We start from the raw sequence: 24610 nt of genomic DNA on the forward strand, positions 1-24610 counted from the left end.
TCATTTTTGGGCGCAGGGGGGTCTGGAGGAGGTAAAAATTTAACCTGTTAACTTCTGCCGTTGTGTCATTTGTCCAGGTAACGCTGGCAAGGTATGACCCAGGAGGTTTGATGTGCAGCTCCTGCTGGCTCTCCCTGTGCACGGCGTCTTCAGATCGGGGAAATAGGCTGGAGGGAAGCTAGGTTTCACTATCTTAATTTGCCTTGTATCTGTGCTAGTACTTAGTAAGCAGCAGAAACAGAAGAGAACTGGAAAGCGAGAGAGGGAGAGTGTGGGATGAGTAACCCACAGATCTGGCAGATTTAGGTGTATGTCAGCTGGTGCACTTTTTGTGTGCTGGGTTCCAGGAAATACAGGAGTCATTTCCTCCTTCTCTCTGTTTAATTGCCATATATTAGCTTGGGACAAGATATAAAATTTTAAAATCCACAGGAAAACTTAAGAAAGAAAGATAAAACAGCACAAAAGTTTGACAATAATAAAGTTATAACAAATGATAGAAAACTTTATCTGGATCTCAAAGGAGACAATGGATCTGCCACATTTCTGGAGGCCAGTGATTCAAGAAGAGTCCTCTCCATTACTCCATCTTGCTCTTTCATAAGGGGCCCCTGGTCCGTACAGCCATAAGCTGGTCTCAGCGACCACATCAGGGAAAGGCAGGAGGGATCCTCTAAGAGTGGCCCCTCACTCTACAGGGCCAATGCTTGTGGAGGCTATGGTGTCAAATTTTATTTAGCCACTAAGAGTGGGATTTTTAAAATACTATTTATGGGCAGAAGCTCTGCTAGTTTACTTTTCCCAGGAACCACTCCATGGATCTGTAGAACTTAAAGAAACAAAAAGAAGAACATTCCATGAGTCTCATTCTGGGGATCTGACCCCCAGTACCTGCTCTTTGCTGAGGCATGGCTGTACAGAGGGGCTCTCCTAACTGCATCCCGAGGTCTGAGGTGCTCCCACTGCCTACACACGTGAAAGACCTGTGCTCGGTGCTACAGGAGCCAAGGCCGGGGGTGGGCAGAGTCCATGTTACATGCTTTGCCTGTGACACTAGAGCAGGCTGGGCAGGCTAGGGCAGTACAGAGACCCGTAGAGCTCCACAGCGTGCTGCATTTACACAAAACCTTCATTTCAGCTAAGAATGCATTTTTGCTCATTGCTCACGTGATTGAGTAATCAGCACAAGAAAAGTACAAGAGTCCCTGCTTTTCCCTTTGTAGGTTCAGTGCTGCCTAAGCACTTGTGAGAGGCTTGTTGATCATGGGAGGTAGGGAGCCTGATTTGGAAATTCTCCCTTGAGAACCCCCAAGTGTCTCTATTTCTCTCTCTCTCTCTCTCTGCTTTTCATGACTGGACTAGCTCGACACATTCAACAGCCCTCTCTTTGCCACTGGTCTGCCCTTAAGAACTGTATTTCAAACAAACAAACTCCTTGGCAGTACCACAGTCTCGTGAGTCCGCTCCTGAGCCTGCCTTTCTCAGCTGCATCCTGCAGCCCTGGCCTGCCAGCTGTCCACCTCTCCTGGCCTCTAACATCCAGCGATAGCCCTTCAGCAGCTAGCGAGGAAGCCAGGCAACTGAGAATGTTCCAGTGGTCAGGGATGAACTGGGGGCTCCCTCATCTGCACTTTCTCTGCTTCCTCTTGTGCTGTTTTATCTGTATCTCCTTTATCTATTGACGTCTTATCTCTTTTGCCTGCTCCATACCCTGCCGTGGGCACCCCTTTTTACTGTTCCCCCTTCACCTACCAAAGATGGGGGAAAACAGAAAAATATAGAGGAAGTATTTAGGCACAAAGACTATATTTATTGAGATTCAGGGGATATTAAAGAAATCCCTCCTCTCTTTTCCACGAGCTTATTTTACCTATTTGGTAAATTGAAGGCAGATATCTAGGTCCAGAAACTATAAGATTCTAATTCTAAATACTTGGTTTTCCTTTTAAATGCACCATAAAGAATTCTCCCATTTCTCCTCTCACCCCAACCCTCTTCCATTAAACTCTCTTCTCCTTACACTTGTCCCCACTAACTTCCCAAACCTCACTGCTTCTCCTCAGGGAAAAAAATGCATGACATGAGAATTGCTACGCAGCCTTCTAGCCTGAAGCTCCCACCAGCTGAGGCTTCTGGCTCTAGCAGAACTCGCAATGACCCTGTGTCCTTATGAATCTGTCCCCAACACACCAGTGTGTCTCTTCTGAAGCGATGCATGTTTGTTACTGATCTCATCCTTTTGGGGTAATGAGTTCCACAGGTTCAGGTTCACAGCCTGCTTCCTCTTACGGGTGCTAATTTTATCTCTATCAAGCTTCTAGGGGAGCTTCCTATCTTGAGCAGATCGAGTAAAAAATTCTGACTCTTTTGCACAGTCAAGATTTCAGAACATGCCCCTTCCCCGGTTTTTGCCTTTCTGAGTCAAAGAGCCCCAAGAGTTTTAATTGGTCCTCATGGTACAAACTCCTTACCTCTGATCAGTTTAGAAGCTATGACCCTCTCTGGCCTGGTTATAGTAACAGAACCACATGTGTTACCCAGAGGATGACATCAGGGTTTTCTGCCACCAGCCCTGCAAACTCTTACTCACCATGTTTAGATGGGACGCCGGGCATACTTTCGACGATACAGCTCGTCCACTCGCTCCAGGTACCAAGTACCTGGGAAAAGGCTGTTTGTGTCACCAGGTGGTGAGAAATTCACTGTGAAATGAGAAAAAGAGACAATACTCACAAAGAGTTATAGGGGTTTGGGGACGAAAAAATAGTGATAGGGATACCTACAACTTCATGGTGAAGCTCTCCTGGCTATGCTGGCATCCAGGTCACCTATAACATACGAGATTGAACAGTGGGCCAGCAGAGGAGCCAGAGAAGCAGCCGTCTTGGATCCAGCACTTAAGGCCTGGCTATTATAAATTTTATTATAGGAGTATAACATTTTCTTATGGTAAACATGCCTTTTCTCCACTGAAATCTTCACCACATCCTTTTGGCAGTGCTACCAAGGTTGAGGCGTACCTCAGAGCTGTTTACTAACAGACAACCCCTTCCTAGTCTTAAGTTCTCTGGCTCTGGTTCATTGAAGCACTTCAGTGGTTGGTCCATTAATGTTCAAATTGGGGGTCCTATTTTTATTTTCATTGTTTTTAATTTGCTCTAACACACCTCCTGTTCCAGATGAGACCAGTGGCTACCAGGTCTAGGTTTTCCATAACATTCTCAACATTCCCAATGTTTTTTCTCCTTTTCAGACCACACTGCTAACCATGTGCCCCAAGTTTTGCTTGCGAATATATAGTTACCATGGTTTTAAAATCACCGTCTGGTCTCTTCAGTACTACCTGGGGCTTTTGTTTCCTTTTCATTTGCTGCTTTTTTGGATAATATTTTGTTTCTATGTTTGGTGGAGAAAGGGTGCAAAAGGGAGGAGAAAGTAATATTTGTTGGTAACTTGTATGTGCACTATAATTCATTTAATCTATTTGGAAATCCCTTGTATAATTTTAGAAATGAGACAACCGAGAAAAGTTCAATTGTTTTTCCAAAGACAAACAGCTGGTAAGTGGCACAGCTCAGGTTTAGATTTGGATATTTAGCTCTGAAGTCTGGGCTCTTTCAACAGCTGCACTGACAGCATTTTCAAAGACTGTACTTCTGGCTGTCATGGGACTATATTGTCTGGTGTCGTGTTCCAGACGGTTAGCTAGTCTATACTGGGAAGCTACATGCTTCCTCCTACCTCTTCCCAACTCTGCCTTCTGCTTTCCCACACAGTTCTTATCCCTTTCAACCCAAAAGAAACTTCTTCCAATCATATTTCATAGATGTCTTGACCTAGCCCACTATATTCTAGATTTCTCATGAATCTCTGGCTCTCAGCTACTGGCATGAAATCTGAGATGAATTACCTTCACCTCCTCTCTTCCTGTCCTTTTTCTTACCCTTGTGGAAGAATTGCTCTCTTTGGTCCATTATTTCTGTGAACTCTTCCGGGGACATACGCTTCCGGGAGGCGAGGCGTTTTGGCAGGTCTGATACACTAGATACCAGCTTCTCAAGTGGGGAGCCTGGGAAACAAAAGTAAGATTGTTAAACCTGCCTCATCGTCCTTATCACTACTGCCTGTCGAGAGTCCAGCAAAGAGCCAGGTTCTTTGGGAGCTCACGCCCTGGGGGAAAGTGCTCTGCGTGGCGCTTAGAACACCAAGCAATGGAACGCACACATAAATGTTAGCAAAACACACAGGGAGACGCACTCTTCTAGTCAAGGTACGTCCCACGTACCGCTTAGAAGCGTGTCCTTGATCACACCAATCATAAAATAAGCAACAAATACTGGATATCTCAAATCCATCAACTTCTTTAAAATCAGGACAACCAAATCCCCATTACCTCTTGCCTGGGCTATTTGCTGGAACACTCTAACTGGTCTCTCCATATCCTCCACTGCTCTTCTTCAACCTAGTCTCTAAGCAGTACCAGGGAAGTGCTTTAAATACATAAATTAGACAAACTTACTCCACTGCTTCAATCCCTTCAGCATTTTTCTGTGCTCTTACTCACAACACAATTCTGTCAGGATGGCAGCCTCGGTAGTGGCAAGGCAGAAGGTGGTTCTTTTACCAGATGAATATTGTCAGGAGCACCTGATAGAAAGATGAGACTCACCTGGAGAAGCATCCTGGGACACTCGCAATGAAAAAAAACTTGCTGCTAAGCCAGAGCCATAAGAGAAGGCACCAATTCTGGAGCCAGCCAGGTCTTGGGCAGAATGGCTGCAGGGAAAGGAACCAAAACCCAAACCACATCAGTATTATATTCTGCATTTCAAATAAAGCACCAACCCACCAGTCCAATACTGTCCCTGTCCACCTCATGCAACTGAAAATGGGTTCCGGGCACTCCACACAGAGAAGGATTTTTGGTAGACAGCGACAGGCCCAGGAGTAGGAAACTTTGCCAAAAGGAGAGTAGCTAAAATTCAAGATATATAAGGCAAAGCAAGCACAACAGAATTTCAGGGTGCAAAGGCAACTGCTTCCCACTCATGAGGACAAGATGAGCTCAGTGAATTCTGGAGGTGCCTCCAAGGGGAGGTCAGACCACTGGACCCATCCTCCAGGCCCGCATATTGACTGGTAGCAGTTCAGCAATCACAACTTTTTGATCATCCCCATGAGTAATAATTTGAACAAATCCACCCATAAGTATTTTTTCCTATGTTATATATGTTAAATAAAATCCTTATAAAACCACAGAATAAAAAATCAATAGAAATAGCAATTAACATTTGAGCACCTGCTAAGCATTGCTGTTTTAATTGTTTATGACACTTAATGCTCATCAAAAGAAGGCAGATATTGTTATTGCACATATTTTACAGATAGGGAAAATGAGGCACATGGATGTTATAAGTATTTTTCCAAGGTCGAAGCTAATTAAGCAGTAAAGAGATCTGAGCCAAGATTGTAGGCTCTAAAGCTAAACTTTCTTAACTACCATGATCTACTAAGAACAGAGATTTAAATAGATGAGACACACACACACACACAAATATGCACACAATTTTACTACTTTCTTGCTGTGCCCAAATAGATCCTGCACGTGCTCTGAAATCCATGTCATGAGACCCCTGATTAATACAGATAGTAAATCTGCCTTCATCTTCCTTCCTTCCCTCCCTGCCTCCTCCCTCTCTTCCTTTCTTTTAAAATTCTGAGCCAGAGAAAAACCAAGCTTGGTTGGCCTCTCAGACCAAGGCGTGGGCGTGTGGAAGACGCGGGGCCAGACGCAGTACTCACTGACACAGAAGCGAGGCCAGGCACCCGTACAGGGAGGAGGTGTATGTGTTTCCATTGTGCGTGGAGAGGTAAAGGGAGGCCTTGGTTTTCTTGTTGAACGTGTCCAGAGAGGCCTTTAGAGCTGCTTTATCCACGTCCTTGTTGGTGTAGGTGTCTTCCAGCTTTAGTCCCCTGTGAGGCAGTCAGAGGTGGCCAAGAGAGCGGCCAAGGAGGGTGGGAATAAGGGGGAAAAGTAACAGCTTCTAGAAAGAAAACTTTCGGGCACGTGTTTTTATTACAATATTTGGAAATGCAGAAAAGCGTAAATAAAAACATGCCACTAATAGTCCTACCATTCAGAGATAGAAATTTTTCTTGTGGCATCCATCCCTACTCTTCATAGAGTTTATGAGAGAATTAGAAATAAAATCATACCATGCATTCTGTTTAGCATACTTTCTTAACTTAGAATATATAAATATTTCTCCATGGCATTAAGTCATCTTCTATAACATTATTTTTAAAGGTTGCAGAACGGTCCATGACAGGATGTACTGTACTTAACCAATCTCTCTACTCCTGTTCCTCACTAGTTAAAATACTACAGTGAATAGCTATGTGTTCTTGTAAACATGTGGAACTACTGAGTCCAAAGGTATGCACATCTTTAAGGCTTTTGCTTCATAGTCTCTCATTACTCCTCAAAATGCTTGTATCGATTTACATATCCATTCTTGCCCATTTTCCTGTAGCCTTGTCAATTCTGGGTAATCAAATTTTAAAAAGACTATATAAAGAAAATAGTAGCTTACTTAAAGTTTTTACTAATGAGCATGCACATTTAAAAATATGATTATTTGTATTTCTTTGAGGAACTTTCTTGTTCATATTCTTTGCTCATTTTTCTACTAGGGTGTTTATCGTATTGTTGAGAGCTCTCTATATTAAAGATATTAAGCTACTATCTTTGGTATACATTCTTTTTGTTTTAATAGGGCAGATTAATAAGAAGTGTTTGTGCTAATTTTGATGTCTTAGTTAGTGGCAGGGTTAGTAGTAGTAATTAATAATAGGGGCAGATGTTGATAGAATAGTCCAAAACTTGAAATAAACAGATACCAAGAAGAAAGGGGAAAATTCCCTTCTCTTTGTATTGAAGACACTTCTTTTCTAAATATCTTAGAGTAGTGCATCAATAAACAGCATTCTTCCTGCTTTTTGACATCTGAGGGGATGAGCTGGATTATCTCCACATCAAAGATGGGGGAAATTGAGGCAACAAGTAAGATATTAAATAAGGCAATGACAATGAGAATGGGACCTGACTCTCCTCTAGTTGCCATTCTGTAGTGTGTTCATTTGCCCTTATGTGTTTGTGTCCATATAGACTGAGATCCTCTAGCCAGGCATTGTGAAGTCACATTCATTTTAGTATCTTGAGAGTTTAGTATGATGTCTGGCACATGGCAGAAGTTCAGAAAATGGCCATTGACTCAATGCTTTAACCACACTCCTTTCCCCTTTTTCTTATTCTTTGTAGCTCCCTACAGTCACTTGACCCAGAAGCATTGGCAAACTCCCTGTGTTCCCCTGAGATGACACATGGAGGGCCCTGTGCAGAAAATAACCCATCGCCCACGTGAAGACTCGGTGTCATTTCTGCTGTGCTGGAGGAGATGACACATGGAGGGCCCTGTGCAGAAAATAACCCATCGCCCATGTGAGGACTCAGTGTCATTTCTGCTGTGCTGGAGGACTGCCCTTTGTTCCCACAGGAATGCTGGTGTCCAGACTCAAGGCGTGAGGGGGCCTCCTCCTTGTCACACCTCACCAGCCCCTAGGTTCCCTATGAAGAGGACTCACCTGAAGGCCTCCAGCCCCTTATATAAGCTGGTTTGTGTGTCGCTGCTGGCTGACAGGAAGTCATTGAACATCAGGCGAGCCAGAGATTTCTGGACCATCTTGCAAAAGGGCGTGTGAAAGATCATAAACTGTAAATCGTCCAGGGTGAAAGGTCGATCGATGCCGGCTGGAAGAGGAAATTTGAAGGCAAGGGTGTGGCACGTAAATGAGCCATATAGACCCACTCTCTGAGGTCCAACTGTGCTGAGGGACCCTAGGCCTCCCAGAGAGCTAGTCCCACCTCCAGCAAACACACATAAGGTTTGTTCATTCATTTCAAACACAGTTACTAAGCAGCCTCTACGTATAAGGAAAGAAGGGCAATCGATGAACATCTTTGTATCTACTCCTGCCATCCTCTATGGCAGATGCTTTCTGCAAATCAGCCTTGCATTGTATTATTTTCTCCATTTTCCAGAGGAGGATGCAGAATCTCCAGAATATTAAGTTATGGTCCAAGGTCACCCAACTTGAAAAAGCCTGCCTTGGATTTCAGCTCAGATGTCTGTGCCTCCACACTATGGACTGTCTCTCATTCTGAAGAGGAGGACAATGCAACCTCTGCCTTTAGGGACACTCACAATTTAGTGCTGTGATCCAAAGCAGCATCCGTCAAATTCTATGTGAGCATAAGGAGTAAAATTAAAATGCCATGTGAATTCAGAGGAGGCAAGAGTAATTAGACAATAGCAATTTTACAGTGGACAGGCAGAGGCAGAGAGGTCCGGTAGGCTCCTTACCCATAGGATCGCCTCTGGAAGGTGGTGTCCTGCCCAGTGCAGTGGAAAAGAGCAAGAAGTGGCTCCTTATACCACCCTAATATTTATTTGCTTCTTTTCTGATTGTGAAAGCTATATACATTTTTTAGCAGAGAAATTCAGAAACTAAAGGTGAAAATAAAATCAACTTGTAACACCACTATCCAGAAAAAAAATCACTGATAACACTTTAGCATACGAGAAATGTAGGTAAGATTTTTCAACATCAATCAGACTTTAAAAGGTAGCGAACTATGTAAGCCGAGAGTTAATCATGCCTGGCTTAAAGAGAAACAAATCCCAATCTCGGTAGTAGTTACCCTACCTCACAACAGTATCTCCCCATGTGGCTGACACCCTGGCCCTGGATTGTTTACTTTATTTCATTTAGCTCAAGTTAGAAGAAATTTTATACTTGAATTTGAATGGCATGCAAATGGATTTTAGCATAGATCCAGGGAAGAGTGTAAGAGGGGGACATGAACCAATTTTCCTGATATCTTTTTCAGGGAAGGAGATTAGAGACCTTGTCTTAAGCTTTTAGGTACAAAGTCTTGGCCCATATAAATAGAGCTCCCACTTTTTTCCCTCCGAATCCCATACCTTGCTTCCACTGCTTCTGGATTTTTTGGCGGTATAATGTGTAACATCGGTCCAAGGCCCGTAAGTAGCACTGGATAGAAAGCTTCCCGTCGACCAATGGGTACTCTGAAGCCACATTTGGTTTATAGAAGTCATATGCGTTCTCCATGTGGGTACTCCTAAGCCCTGGAAAGGCACACAGAGGGTTTCAGGGACTACACATGCAGCCCACCTCAAGCAGAAGGGATGGGAGAACCATGTAGAAAGAGCTTCCTGGTTTATATCTGTGTCCAAGCCCAAGCCCCACTCCACATCTCTCACATATTCAAAAGGAGTTGTATAGAGTTTTGGTATTACATAAGTGAGAATTATATTTCCCTTTCTGCACTTATGTGGGCTTAGCAAAACTTAAAATAGAAGACAAAACCCTCAAAGGAAAGACTTTCACTTTTTACCCAGGTATCTTTCTTCATCTTCAATTGCCACTTTAGTTTCCCAGGGTTCCGCATCAATACCTGTGCCTCTCATTACATGCATTATTATTCCAGTGTGTGATGATGCAGGAGAGGAGACCTGACTTTCCTCTTCCGTTCTTCCCTACCCTCTGCTCCCCAGACCAGCCTTTAGGAGGCAAGTGATACCATCTCAAACCCCTACCTCAACCCTGAGTAAGCAGTGGGTATGCCAACTTGGGTTAGGAGCTATGTATTCGGCTATGCCACGCCACAGCCTCTTGGTAACGGTTGACTACAAACCTCGTTCCAGGACCAGAGGGGCCTTGGGCCCAACCAGCATTGCCACAGCTCCAGCCCCACCTGTGGGACGTGCATTACCATTGGGATAGACTGCGATGTCACCACAGACCACCATTGCATAGCGACCTGTAAAGAGAGACAAGAAAGATGTACCATCACTACCATTGGTTGAATGTATTGGTGGTGGTAATGGAGATAGGGATTGCTAGAAAGGAAGTAATACAAGTACCAAGCAGGAGAAACACTGTTAGAAGACATTTGATGACAGAATGTCATCACATTGATGACATTTGATGACATGCGTGGAATGAGTGGAACATGTCATATCAATGGAACCCTTAACTGTGAGGTCATACAGGGCAGTTGAAAAACCACTATTGGGATTGCGCCGTCTTGCTGCATGAACAGAGAACACTGTTAAACGCCTCTCGGCCTCTTTTTAAAAGCAAAAGACATTGTACTAAATAATCTCTCAGGTCCCTGTCAACATTAAGACTTTGTAATTATTTTTATAACTGTTTGTTATGATTTCTAAGGTTTTTAATCCTAGCTTCAAACTTCGTAATTATAGAGTGCCTTGACTGCCAAGGTACTGCTGTTCCACATCTCTGTGGATTCTTTTATTCAGTCCTCTTGCCAGCCATACAGGCAGACAGGCAAATAAACCTGAAGCTCAAAGAGGTTAAGCGACATGTCAACAATTATTGACAGAGCTAGGGTTTCTAAATCTCATCTTGTACTTCTTCCCTTGAGCCTTTTCTTGCCATCACAATGGGGGGTTATTCCTACAATATAGCACTGAGGAAAGACGTGAGTAATGCACAAAGTAATGTTAATACATTAAATAAAAAGAAACATCCTAGGAGCCAAGCAAGGGATAAAGACTAGAAATACTCTGTGTAATAGTCTGTCCTGTGTTTCTCTCTGCCTATTTCTACCAGGCTGTTTTCCCTATAACATCTAAACTTGTATAAATCTTTCAACATTGCCAGTGTCTCTCTCAGAGACTTAGGAGATGTTTAAGAGAAACATACAGTAAAATAGGAAATGTATTGGATTTGGTTTGGTGTCTTGTCTCTGCCACTCATTATGTGTAAGATATCAGATCTTCCATTTTCTCATCTATAAATTAGGTACAATGCCCATTTCCTAGTCATTGCAAGGACTAAATGAATGACTATGTGAACATGCTACATAAATAACTGTATAAAGCTAGACAAGTCTAAATGTTTACTATCACTGTGTTTGTTGGATAATAGCAGCAGCTATGTAAATAAGTTGTCCTTCTCTCCCTGGAGGAAGCCACCTGGGGAACGGAGAAACAAAACTAATAGAAGTCACCTCCAACTCCAGCTCCTTTCTTACATAAGGCCCCTGGCAGCACGTACCATCCCAGGAGCTGGACTCCATCCAGTTGGCAGCATTGAAGAGGGAGGCAGTGCCACCATAGCAGGCATTAGTGGTATCTATGCCCTCGATGTCAGTGTTGCCTGAATCCTGAAAGAGTTCCATGAGCACTGTTTTGACAGCCTTGGACTTGTCAATGATGGTCTCAGTGCCCACTTCCAGCCGGCCCACGGAGTCCCATGGGAGCTGTGTGCGCTCCATTAGCTTTTGCACCACTGTCAGGCACAGGGAGTTGATGTCCTCCTGGACCGAGCAGAAGCCCATATGGGTTTGGCCCAAGCCCTCTGTATACTTCCCTGCTTCCACATTGTTATACTTCTCCAGGTCAGTTTGGTCCACATATTGAGCTGGGAAGTAGACCTCCATGGCAAGGATGCCCACATCTTTTGGCCAAGTATCTGTTTTGGCCAGGGGAACAGCACAGACTGTAGAAAACCTGTGACGGAGATAACAATTATGATCCCACTAATGGTTTGTAGTCAGTTTCCTCAAAAGACAGTAACGCAACAAACATTTAATTCATTTTTTATATATTTTGAAGCTATGTTATCAGATGACTACAAATTTAGTGTTGTTATATCTTTCTGTTGAATTGACCCTTTTATTCTTATTAAACATCTCTTTTTATCTTTGTATCACTCTTGCCATAAAGTCTACTTTTCCTGATTATTGTTTGTGTGGCATATCTTCTTCTGTCCTTTTATACTTTTAACCTCTCAAAGTCTTTATATTTAACATGTGTCTATTGTAAATAGTATATAGTTGAGTCTTTTTAAAACTTTTAGCAAGTCTTACAATAGCAATGTTTTAGTTGGAGTATACAGTCCTTCATATTTATTGTAATTACTGATGTATTTGGAATTAAGTCTATCATCTCGCTGTTTGTTTCTGTTTGTCTCATATGTTCTTTGTTCCTTTATTCCTCGGTTCCTATATTGTTTTTGATTAAGCAAATATTTACTATTCCATTTTATCTCCTCTTTTTCTTTTAGAGGTTACTCTAGAGATTACAATGTGCATACTTGTCTTATTGTAGTCTAACTTGAATTAATACTTCTATTACTTACTGAACAGTGCAAAAACCTTACTTTACGTTAACTGCATTTACTCCTCTGCATCTCTTTGAGCTGTTATTGTCATGTACTTTACTTCTATATATGAGGGTATGTCAAAAAATTTATGGAAAGATTCATATTATCTTTTAATTCCATGTTTCCACGAACTTTTTGAAGTACCCTCATATGTTATTAACCCTTATAGGGCATAATTTTTAAGATTTCACTCAGTTTGAAAGTGTACCCATTAGCCTCCTTATTTCTTTTTCCTTCCTTTTTTTTTTTTTTTTTCTTTACTTTTTAAGGAAGTTTTTTGCATCCTATCTGCTCTCTCTGATTGGGCCTCCCAGTATTAAATGAGCCCACCCAGCACAGGGCTGACCCAGAAACCCAACAGTGAACAAGGCACGCTTTGTGCCGACCAAGAGGACACAGCCTAATGGAGAAGGCAGACGTTTTTACAGCTGAATACATAGTGGAAGCAGCAAACCTGTGGAACACAGAGGGCAGAGAGAGCAATTCTACATGGGGGCAAAGAGAAAGTAAGTGGGGAGGGGTCAGTAGACGAGGAAAAAGATCATCTGCTTCTTTTCTGGACCCATCCAGTTCTCTTGAACCCTGACCCTTATACCCCTGGTGAAAATCTGGAGTTTCTCCTTCTATCTGCAAGTACAGAGCTCACCAAGTCCACCTCCCACATGCTCTCATATGAAAGTACCTAAAATCTGGTCACTTTCATGACATTCTTCATTTTATAGATGGTGAAATCAAGGCACGTGCTTGTGAAGTGATGTACTCAGAGTAACTTCGTCATTTTTCATGTGTTAGAAATATTGTTTCTTCACTGTCCTGAGTGTCAGGCTTATAAATTTAGTTCCATGCCACAGGAGCTGTGACTCAGATTGAAGGTATCTATCAATCACCTTCAGGATTCTGGGCTTCTGGTAGCCCCATTTCTCCCATCAGGAAGGTCATCTTTAAGGACTGTGTGAGGCAAAAGTGGATCGTGTGATTACAGAAAAGTGAGGCAAAGTGATTGCTATCAGTATCTTGGAAGAGAGTTTTGGAGTTTGTTTATCTGCCCTATTTATTTGGTGCCCTCCAAATAACTGGAGTTTGTACTGTCAAATATTTATAGAGAAGCTTCCCCCCAGTATCTAGGAGCTAATAGTTAGCTAGCACATGGTCTTGCCAGCTTGGCTGGCTTTCCCCACAGCCTAATTTTCTCTCTGCCTTCTTTAGGCTGACTCCCTCCCTCTCTTCCCAGTTTGAAATCTAAGGTTTCAAGGAGAGGTTCCAAGAGCCAGTCGCTTGGTAAATGTCTGGGTAGTGGGCTATTTTGGGAAACAGATTCCAGAGCCTTGAAGAAAGTTAGCTTGCAGAGACATTCAGAAGCATCAAACCACTGTAGTTAAGAACATTTTTCTAGTCTTGTGTTTTCTCTATTTCTTTTCTGGACCTGTCCACTTCTCTTGAACTCTGACTCTTAGTACCCCTGGTGAAATCTGGAGTTTCTCCTTCTACCTACAAGTACAGAGCTCACCAAGACTGCCTCCCACATGCTCCCATATGAAAGTACCTAAAATCTGGTCATTTTCATGACATTGCTCATTTTATAGATGGTGATATCTATAAAATGACTTTATTTAATTTAAAATCAGTTTTGTTCTGGTGTTGCCTTGCTCAAGAACATGCGCCAAGCTTTATTTCTTTACTTCATCTTGCTTCCTTCCCTGTGTTTCACATTGACTGTTACATTCCAGGCTCTGTGCTGGGGAGGGACTGTGGGATGGAGGGGTTGGACAAAGAAAAGAGAGCAAGGTTCTTGAGAACTGCCTTGACCAGTGGGAGGAATGACATAAGCACTTCCATAACCCCACTGCAAGGCAGAATGTGATAAGGGCCACAGGAGGGATATGGGCAAACTCCCACAGGAGTTCAAAGGAAGCACAGATTTCCATGGGTGGGGGATCAGGAACAGGTTCATGGAAGAGGCTGCATTTGAGACCAGACTTGTTGGACGAGGGAGCTTCTGCTGATGAAAAATTGGAGGGGGATGAAGGGGCAGTGGCCGCGGTGGGGGGTTATTGAACAGGTTAGGGAACCTGGAGAAGAAGGTGTGTAGGGGAGCAGGAAGACAATGTGTGAGAAAAATAGAAAGTGGAGGGCATGATTCTTACTTAATTTTAGAGGCCGCAAAGCAGATGCCCAGCTGGGAGTAGCTCCTCGGTTGGGCTGAGAGCTGACGCAGGTTGGATTAGAGGGGATAGGTATACAGAGGAAAGGTGACCCATAAAGAGCATTCTTAACATCATTTCAGGCCATGCATAGTGGAATCAGCTGTGAGTACACCCAAAGGGAAAGGGAAATGCAAAGTTTGAGCCAAAGAAGTCAGAATGTTGGGGAGGACTGAAGTTTGTCTCTTGGCTGCTTGTCAACTGTTGCTTATTGAAACAAACAAACCCACATCAATCCCTTCCTTACAAATACAGAAACGGACTAAACTCCAAGCTGGAACACTTGACCTGTACGCATCAGTTTGTCAGGGTATGGGGAGACTGTAGACGATGGTAGAGTTATGAAGAAATTTAGGCTAGTAAGTATCACCCCTACCCCCACATTTATACACCCAGTCTCCCTGGGAACCAGGCAAGAGAAGACACTAGATCAAAACTGTCTCTCTAAGGGCCGGCCCATGGCTCACTTGGGAGAGTGCGGTGCTGATAACACCAAGGCCACGAGTTCGGATCCCTACATAGGGATGGCCAGGTAGCTCACTTGGGAGAGCGTGGTGCTGATGGCACCAAGTCAAGGGTTAAGATCCCCTTGCCGGTCATCTTTTAAAAAAAAAAAGAAAAGAAAAAAACCTGTCTCTCTAAGTATTCAGTATTCATAGAATGCAGAGTGAAAATGGAAGGAAAGAGAGGGCTGGTGTTCAGCTGCAGTGGATGGTTTAGGGACTGAACACTAACACACAGGAGGCTAGGAGCCCAAGGCACTAACTATAGCTGTGTTACCATCACCACAGGGAGACTGCGAGCACGTGGACCACACTGAGGGGGTGTTTACAGAGAAAAGGAGCATGAGTTCTTCTCGCACAAGCACATGCACACACACACATTCTTATCTTTACGTTTCATTTCCCTCTTTCATAAAATAGGAGCACAGGGAAAACACAGCTTCTTTTCATCAGTTTATATCAGATCTTTGGCACAGAATCCTGAGGGTGTTGGCAGGGGCTGGGGGTAAAGGTGAGATGGTGGTGGAGAGGAGAGAGCTGCAGGCCCTGGTACTGATATTTCTACTGCTTTGTGCAGCTGGAGGAGTAAAAGATGCCATTGTTCACAAACACAACATGTGTCGGAGCTTTGGGATCTCCAATTCTAAATCTGAAAGGGACTGTCCGTTTAGAGATAAGGTAACTGAAACCCTAAGAAGTTAACTAGCCTGCCTAAGGCTGCACATAAGCCTTGCCAATTTTTGAGTGGGATTCCAGTGAGATTTTCCCTGCGGCAGGCCCTCTGGTTCTATGATGCTTCTCAAAGCGTGACCTGCACAGATCCTGGAACAATGCAACTCACCTTTGGTGGGCTGCTGGGAGCAGGCAAGCAGGCGTGAAGGAAGCTTCCTGCATCACTCTTCCCACTTGCAGGACTTGTTTCACTGGACTCAATAGCCGCTGCATCTTCCCAGGAGCAAACAGAAAGCCAGCAGTTCACAGCCCTTGGGAGAGATGCCCAATGATGCCAGGTTGGGCTTTATAGAGCCCTGAGACTCCGCCTCCAGAAGCCCCGCCCCTGCTTACCAAGGCTGAGAGCTATTCTAAAACTCGGTCAAAGGTCTCACTCAGAAATAGACGAGTCAGAGAAAAACATCATCTCTCCAACGTGTATGTACCCTGCTCCTGGGCGTGTGTGGGAATGGCTGGCTCTGATTCCTTCTTTCTCTTGTGGCTTTTGTGGCAGCTTTATTTCTGCCCAGCCACCTCAGGAGAGAAGTTACAGTGTTCCCTGTTTTAACACAACCAAGGTAACCTCACTTGGCTTGTCCTGGATCCCGGCTCCTCAACTGAGTTACTCTCACTTGGTGGTCCACAATCCTCTCCCCAGTGTTAGCTGTTATTATTTTAATGTATTATGCATTATGAGAAAAATATTTCAAGACCACAGGGAATCAATATTTGAATAGCTCTTCAAGTACCTGGGTATTGGCAAATAGGCAGAGGGCTAGGTGTAAGAGTATATGGAGCCTGCTATATTTCTCCTGTCTTTACTGTTCACCCTTATATTTATACAGCTATACACAATTTCCAAGTGGGATGCTTGTGCTGCCATAGAGGTACAGGAGCCTCAAAGAGAAGACTGCCATCTGAAACTCAAGTTCTGCTAAGGAGGAAAAGTTTACAGATGAGGTCAGAGATAGGCAGAAAGGTGTGATTTTCCCAAAGACCTACAGCTGGTAAGGTGCATACTGGGGACTCAACCATGTCTTTTGTTTGACTCCAGATTTTGGTCTTTCTGCTGTGCTCTTTTACTTCTCAATAAAAATGTTTCTGTCATCGGATCTTCCCAACAAATCTCTCCCTCCAGCTGTCTCATGATACCAACCCTCCTCTACCTTTTACGAGTGTCACATATTCACTCATTTGTTCATTGAGCTAACCCCCACTGCCACCCCATCTAATATGGCTCTATGACACAGAGAAGAGCCAGAGTGTTTCCTGCTTAGGGGAGGACAGAGTTGACTTGATTGTCCTAAGACAGAGAAGCTCTGGGTGCCCCCAGAAGCCCAGGACTCCTCAGTCTTCCATCATCTTTAGGTTCTGATCTCCACTCGTCCTGGTGCATTACTGTTCTAACTCAATCTCCCACCTTGCTCTGTCACCCTGTGCCTTTCCACTGAGGCTTCATCTGTCATCAGTCAAACTCTACATGTGCAATCTATTCTCTGAAATTGCTCATTGCTACTTGTCTATGTCACCCACAGCTCTTCCAGGTGGCAGTTGTGCTCTTTGCTTCCCCTACAATTTCCACCCCCTGGCCACCAGTACCCAATGCACTCCAGTGCTTAGAAGAAGGACTGTGTCCTCTTTGCTCTTTGTGGAACTTCCAGAATGTTTTACCTCTCTCTCCTCTCAAAACCCCCTACTGTCTTAAAGCACGTGCCATCGGTCTGTGCCACCCAGTGTTCTTTGTTCTTTCAGTCAAACAATAATTTTGCTCCACATCTCCTTGTTCATGAAATTTAAGCACATGGATCATTGCCTTCCTCTCCTTCATCAATCCTCTCAACATTCTTGGAGATAACAATCCCCACCTGAGATAATTCATTCACCCGAGCTTCTCAATGAAGTTCCCACTTCCATGACCTTGTCTTCCAAATGACTTCAGCCTTCTGGCCACAGTCATAATTTTTACCTTGTTATTACAGTATCTATACAACTTCCAAAATTTTAAGTTCATGCATCCCAATTTCTAACAACCTCTGTCCTCCCAGATCACTTTTAAAGTGCACCCACATTTGTTTCCCACTGGGACCACAGGTGACTCCTATACTTTTTCACCATTTGTCATGCCTCATGACCCCCTTTCTCTCATTGCTTGGCTCAGACTACCCACGGAGCATCACCATAAACAATCCTTATACACACTGTGTGGCTTATGCTGTCTGTCAGACTGGCATAGCAAACCTTCAACACTGGTTGAACCCAGTTCTTGGTCTGCTCTATGCCTGCATTTGAGCAGCTAAACATGGCTGAAGAAAAACACGGCATTGACTGGTTAATTTTAAACTTACAAACATACATCTCAAGAGGACCCTCAGCATGGCCTGGCAATTCTACTACATCTTCCCATTCCATTTGCTCTCCCAGTCCCAAGAGTGCTAGTCACAACTTCTCTTCTGTCTTCAGCTCCTCTCTGCTCACTCTCAGATGATCGCTTTGACTCCTATTTCATTGAAAAAATAGAAACAATCAGAAAAGAACTACCCCATTTTTTATTAGCAAATTCAGCAAATTGCCTGCCTTTATACCCCATCCTCTGCCTTCTCACTTACAATATTAAGGAACAGTTCCTGCTCTGGCTTAAGACCAGTGTCACCATTTGTGCACAGATTGTATTGCCTCCTTTCTACACAAGAATTGTGCTCCTGCAGTTATCTCCTCTCCCTCATGATCAATTTTCCCTTTCTACTAGATTGTTTTTATCTTATTGTTCTTGTAAATCCCATTTTTAAAATCCCCTTCTTGACCTTATATGTCTTACTGAGTGTATCACCAAATCCTTCTATAGTAAAATAATTTTAAAATGTCTCTTCTCAGTGTTTTACATCCTTACTTCTCATCTGTCTTTAATTGACCATTTAGGCTTCTGTCTTCAGCACTCCATTGAAATCTTCTTATCGAGGCCACCAGTGATTTCCTCTTCAGGAAGTAGGACTGGGCAAAGACTTTGTGAATATTACCCCCAAAGCACAGGCAACACAAGGAAAAATAAACAAATGGGATTATATCAAGCTGCAAAGCTTCTGCACAGCAAAAGAGATAATTAACAGAGTGAAAAGACAACCTACAGAGTGGGGAAAAATATTTACAAACTATGCGTCTGACAAAGGATTAATATCCAAAATATACAAGAAACTCAAACAACTTAGTAAAAAAATAAATAACCCAGTTAAAAAATGGGCAAAGGAGCTGAATAGGCATTTCTCAAAGGAAGACATACAAATGGCCAACAGACACATGAAAAAATGCTCAACATCACTCAGCATCAGGGAAATGCAAATCAAAACAACATATCATCTCACCCTAGTTAGACTGACTGTTATTAAAAAAATGGAGAACAACAAATGCTGATGGAGATGTGTAGAAAGGGGAACGCTGTTACACTTTTGGTGGGACTGTAAATTGGTGCGGCCATATGGAAAACAGTATGGAGTTTCCTCAAACAACTTCAGATCGAACTGCCATATGATCCATTAATTCCACTTCTAGAAATATACCCAAAGGAATGGAAAGCATCATGTTGAAGGGATACCTGCACCCCCATGTTTATTGCAGCTCTAGTTACAATAGCCAAGAGTTGGAACCAACCTAAATCTCCACTGTCAGATGACTGGATAAGGAAAATGTGCTGTATATACACAATGGAATACTACCCTGCCCACAAAAAAGAATGAAATATTGCCATTTGCAGCAATGGATGAACTTGGAGAAAATCATATTAAGTGCAATAAGCCAGGCACAGAAAGAGAAATACTGTACATACTCACTCATAAGTGGGAGCTAAAAAATAAACATATAAATAGAAAGAAAGAAAGGAAGGAAGGAAGAAAGAAAGAGACAACAGTCACAATAATATGTTAAACTTTCAAAAGGAGGGCTGAAGTTACTAAAGGTTGGAAAGGGGAAGCAGGGGGAAGGGAAGAATTGGTAAAGAGCCACAGAAAGTGATGACATTGTATATTGTTGAATATAATATTCTGATTTAAGCATCACATGTTGCACACTGTTATTGATATTCAACTCTTTAAGCCACAGATATGTGCAATCAACCACATTACAATAAAAATAAAAATTAAAGAAAAAAAAAGTTACCAGTGATTTCCTTATTGCTAAATCCAAAGGTTGGTCCTGAACGTCCAGTTTACTAGACCTCTCAGGAGTAAATGGCAAGGTTTCTCTCCTTTCCTCTCAAAGCACTTTTTTTTCACTTAGCCTATAGGACCTGACAGTCACGCAGTTTTCCTCCAAATCACTGGCCACTCCTCAAAGCTGCTCCTCTTGCTGATCCAGGTAGTCCCTATACTCCTTGCTTTACTAAGAAAATGGACGGAACAAAACAGGAACATTAGGCTCTTACACAAATGTTCACACATAATGGATTATGAACACATAATGGATCTGTCTGATAAAACTGAAGACCAGAACCATCTAATCTAATACAAACTCTGTTTAGCATATATAACAGATTAGAAACCATGACAAACACTGGGAGTACTGATAGATGGATCAGCTTTATTCCTTCATCTCTTTTAAACTGGCATATGCTAAACAATCGCAGTGTGCCAGGCACTGTGCCAAGCATTTTGTGTGCATTTACCTCATTTAATGCTCACAGCTGTTTGAAGTTGGTACTGTTGTTATGCCTATCTATTTTACAGACAAAAAAAATTGAGGTTTAGGAAGATTATATAACTATCTATGGTTTTAGACCAAATAAGTGGCGGAAATGAGCTTAAAGTCCAAGTGGCTGGCTCTACACATAATCGGAGTCAATTGTGAACCATTTCTGACCTTAAAAAGTAGCAATTTCATGTGGTTCAACATAACATTAAATTGTTCCTTTGGAATAAAGGAAACTTGTAGATTGAGGAAATACTAGAAATAAATTATGTAAAGTATAAATTGGGGGATGCAATAGTAAAACACCACCACGTGGTAGTTTTCACAGTGAAGGAAATTTATTTGACTTGGTCAAGTAATTGTACTCAAGTACAGTCAACTAGTTGGTGAAAGAAAGTCAGCCGAGATGCTGGGTACCATTCAAGCTTTATTAAAGAAAGAAATTTGCCGGGCTCCACTCAAAATGGAGCACAGCCCAGGGCTGCCCTGAAAATGGGGGACAACACCAGGTGCGGGGGTGGTAGAGCTTATATAGTGTGCCAAGGGCTGGTCGATACCATCAAGGAGGGTCATTATGCTAATGTGGATTGGGGTGGAGAACTGCGTCCTTGCGGAAGCAGAAGGGGGTTCTGTTTAAATCTGCAGGCTTCTCGTAAAGGGAATGGGGGAGGGGCTTTGTGCTAGAGTGGAAGACAAGGCCGGTGGCTATTTTGTGCTCATTGTGTGCACAATGGTGCCAGTCACGTCCAAAATCCATCAGTTGGTTTTTCTGTTAACTGCCCAAAGTGTTGAAGGGAGAAGATCACAACATTTGTGACTAAAGACACCACTACTTTCCAAACAATTAAATAAACCCACATTTTGATACTTCTTAATTAAAGACAGACATATTTGCTTTTCCTTTGAGATTTTTGGGGTCCTTCAACTCCAAGAGTGCAATTTTTCACCTGGAGCATTAATATAAGGTAGGAGTCATCAGAAATGTGTGTTAGGTGCTAAACACTAAGAATCAGAGAAATTGATAATTAGGGATTAAAAAGGTTTAGACACCTAGGTTGAGGTCTTACAAAAGCAATGTTTGTTTTTTAAGCAATTCTGCCAAGAGAGCTAGTTTAGAAGAGCAAAATTATAAACAAGGTTCTCAGGCAATCAGATTTGCCTCTTTTAGCCCATGTAAAGTCTGCATTTCTCCTACAACAGAAACCCACAGTTCTCCTTTCAACAAATGCTCTGAAAATGCATTTACCTAAGGTTCCCATGATAGATATACTGAAGCAATCCCCTACTACACAAATTTGTACATTATACCTCAACCTAAAGGAAAAGAGCTTTCAGAATTCTAGGCATCAAAATTGGGTAAGAAAGCTATTTCTATGGAAAGTCTAGACGTAAAAAGAAGTCTTTGTGTTTTTGGAAATGCACCCTGTTTATCCAATAATAATACGAATACAGTACAAGCATGTCTGTCTAGTGCTTTATCACTTTTCAGGTGTTCTCACATGCAATATGTACTCTCAACAGTTCTATGGACTTTACCTGAATTATTAGCTCCACTTGGAAGATATGGAAATTGAGGCTTTGAGAGACTAAATGACCTGGCTTGTGGGTATGTGATTAGTAAGTGACAATGGCTGGGAGTGGATATCACCGCTGTAGCTCCAAACCTAGGGCTCTTTTACTGCATCTACGTGTGGATTCTGCTGTGGAAGGAGAAGAGCCAAAGCTGTTTGTGATTCTATTGTTGGTTAGCCCAATCTCTTATTTGCCAGGTCTTGCCTTTTGTGATTGCCTGGGGTGATATTCAGACATTTGATTCCAAAGCCTCCAGAGTTTGGTGAGGAAGGAATACTGAACCCTGTGGGCGGTGTATATAGATTCCTATCTAAGTAGGTGAGAAGTCCTGAGCAAAGTAGGGGAAAGGGCATGGAGTCTGATGAAATTTCTCAGAAGAGAAACAATGAGCACTGGTGTTTTGCTCTTTCTCATTTCGCCATTCCAGGTGTTCCCTTGTGTATATTACATCACGTAGGGAACAAACTTAGCAAGATGATGTGGAGTCTCCAGTGGAGATTCAGTAGTGGCGTGGGAGACCTCATGCAGAGGTGGTCCAGTGGCCCGTGATTCTCAGTGAGCAAACCGTGTGTCGCGTGTCACCCTGCTGGGGCACCTACTGTCAACCCCTTATCATTACAGACATTTAAACAGTTGGAAAAATAATTCTGTTCTCACAGTCGTTTTATGTCAATAACAAATAATATGTCACAAAAATACCCCACTTGCGTGATTTCCTTTCCTTTTTTTTTTTTTTTGAGCTCTCAGAACTTTATTGCTAGATAATTACTGAGTATTTGTTTTAGTTATCGTAATTTGTATTTGCATAGCATTTTATCATGTCAAAACTTTTTTTATACAGCAGACGGCAATAGGCTGTTGAATGTCTCTCTTCCTAAATAAACCCGGAAAGCACTAGTAAAAAAAAGGAAAATATAAATTTGCAGAACAAGTTTTTTAAAAATCTGTGAGAAATCCCTGAAGAGTGTGAAGGATGCCAGGGATGGATGGAGGGGGTTGGCACAAGGCAGAGCTGGGTTTGGGAGGGGGCTGGAGCCTGGGATGGAGGGCATCTGGGGGGTGGGGAGAGAGGGAAGAATAACAACCTTACTGTGGGGCCCAGCTGATGAAGAGTTGCAGGTTGACCAACCATACTCTGACAATCACTCTCACGAACGTCCATTTCCAGTCCCCAGACTGGTGGTCCAGCAACACGGTCTGCGGGTGTTGTTGCTTCCCAGCAGCTTAAGTGTGAAACCTCAGTCAGGGGAGTCTCGTGGTGAAGTGGCAGCAAACAGGGATAGAGGGTCAACACTGGCTTTGTAGTGTCTGGGGCTTATCTGTGTCCCTCACCTTAAATATGCCTTGAGGGACACACACGAGGGCCAAGCCTTCAGTGCTTCTTCAACACACACCACTAGAGAGAGTGGCCATCACCCTCAAGGAGCACGAACTCACACGCCACAATAACCACGCACCACAGTAACCACACGCCACAGGAACCACACACCCGTGGACTGGAAAAGGAGACACACTGACCAACACGCACCAGCAGAAATAGAATCGAACAGACAGACCAAGAATTTAAATAATCATAGGATGTGTACTTAAGGAGAAAAAATTTCATGCTGTAAGACACTAAGAAGAAATCATAATTCAGAGTTGCATAAATAACTAATTAGATGTAACATAGAAATAAAGAATATGCTAGATGAGGAATATTCCAGGATGGACATAACTAAAAATAACTAGTGAGTAGAATATTTGATGGAAGAACTCTCAAAAAAAAGGCCAATAGGAAAGAGCAGAAAGAGAAATTACTTTTTTAAAAACTGCTAAGGTATTGGGAAAATAGATGTAGCAGTATCAGCAATATTTGATTAAAAGGAATCCCCCCAGGGGAAATGGCGAAAGAACAACAAAGACACATTTTTCCATTGTTAAAGAAAGTTGACACATCTCAGAAAAACACTCATCAAGGAAAAAACAAAAAGGAGAAAACAGATGTACAGCATGTGTAGACAAGGAGGATACTTTAAAAACTTCTAGAGAGAAAGATCACCTAAAAAGAAACAAAAGCCAAGTGGTATCGCACTGCTAGACAGCAGCACTGGGCTCAATTAGACAATGAAGTAAAATATTAGAAGAATTGACTGAAATGATGCACCAAACTGTCATTCAAGCGTAGGGCACACCAAGTATGTTCTCAGGAGGAAGAAGCTAAACGTAAAGAGAAACAAATTCAGCAGAACGCAGTACTAGGTGCAATAGAAATGAGAGCGATCAAATACTTTGGCAAGTAGATTGTTAACTCAGCAAAATTGCCAGAGAAAACATTCGATTTATAAAAATCAATAGGGCTTCCCTACATCAACCAACTAGAAATATGATGAAAAAATGAAAAATAGCAATAACAATTGCAACAAAAACTATGTAGTGTCTAGAAATTAATAGAACTGAGACTATAAAAGACCTCTATGGAAAAAAGTTTTAAACTTGAACCAATAACAGAAGACGATTTTAAAAGGTAGAATGGCACAACTTACTATTATAAAGATATTTATTCTTTCTGAATTAGTCCACAAATTCAGTGCAATCCCAATAAAAATTCGTTAGATTTTTTTGAGGAACTTGATACATTTTTCTCTGAAACATGAAAAGAAATAATAGAGATTCAGAAATAACTAAGTTAGA

The 24610-nt window shown here is 42.5% G+C and overlaps 1 protein-coding gene across 2 annotated transcripts; it reads right to left on the reverse strand.

Moving 5' to 3' along the window:
* Positions 1–362: 362 nt before the first annotated feature.
* HMGCS2 (3-hydroxy-3-methylglutaryl-CoA synthase 2) lies at positions 363–15958 on the reverse strand. 2 transcript variants are annotated; one of them, XM_063105357.1, is made up of 10 exons: positions 15822–15958; positions 11167–11621; positions 9779–9904; positions 9045–9209; positions 7645–7810; positions 5803–5973; positions 4670–4776; positions 3944–4069; positions 2591–2702; positions 363–821 (listed from the first exon to the last, which is right to left on the reverse strand). In XM_063105357.1, exons 1-9 carry the CDS (start codon positions 15923–15925, stop codon positions 2596–2598), a joined length of 1527 nt encoding a protein of 508 aa, XP_062961427.1. In that variant the 5' UTR covers positions 15926–15958; the 3' UTR covers positions 363–821; positions 2591–2595. The 2 variants fall into 2 exon arrangements, with proteins under 2 accessions (XP_062961427.1, XP_062961426.1); XM_063105356.1 differs by having other exon boundaries at positions 363–829.
* Between the last annotated feature and the right edge of the window lie 8652 nt (positions 15959–24610).

Source organism: Cynocephalus volans, chromosome 8, assembly GCF_027409185.1.
Source record: "Cynocephalus volans isolate mCynVol1 chromosome 8, mCynVol1.pri, whole genome shotgun sequence".
NCBI lineage: Eukaryota > Metazoa > Chordata > Mammalia > Dermoptera > Cynocephalidae > Cynocephalus > Cynocephalus volans.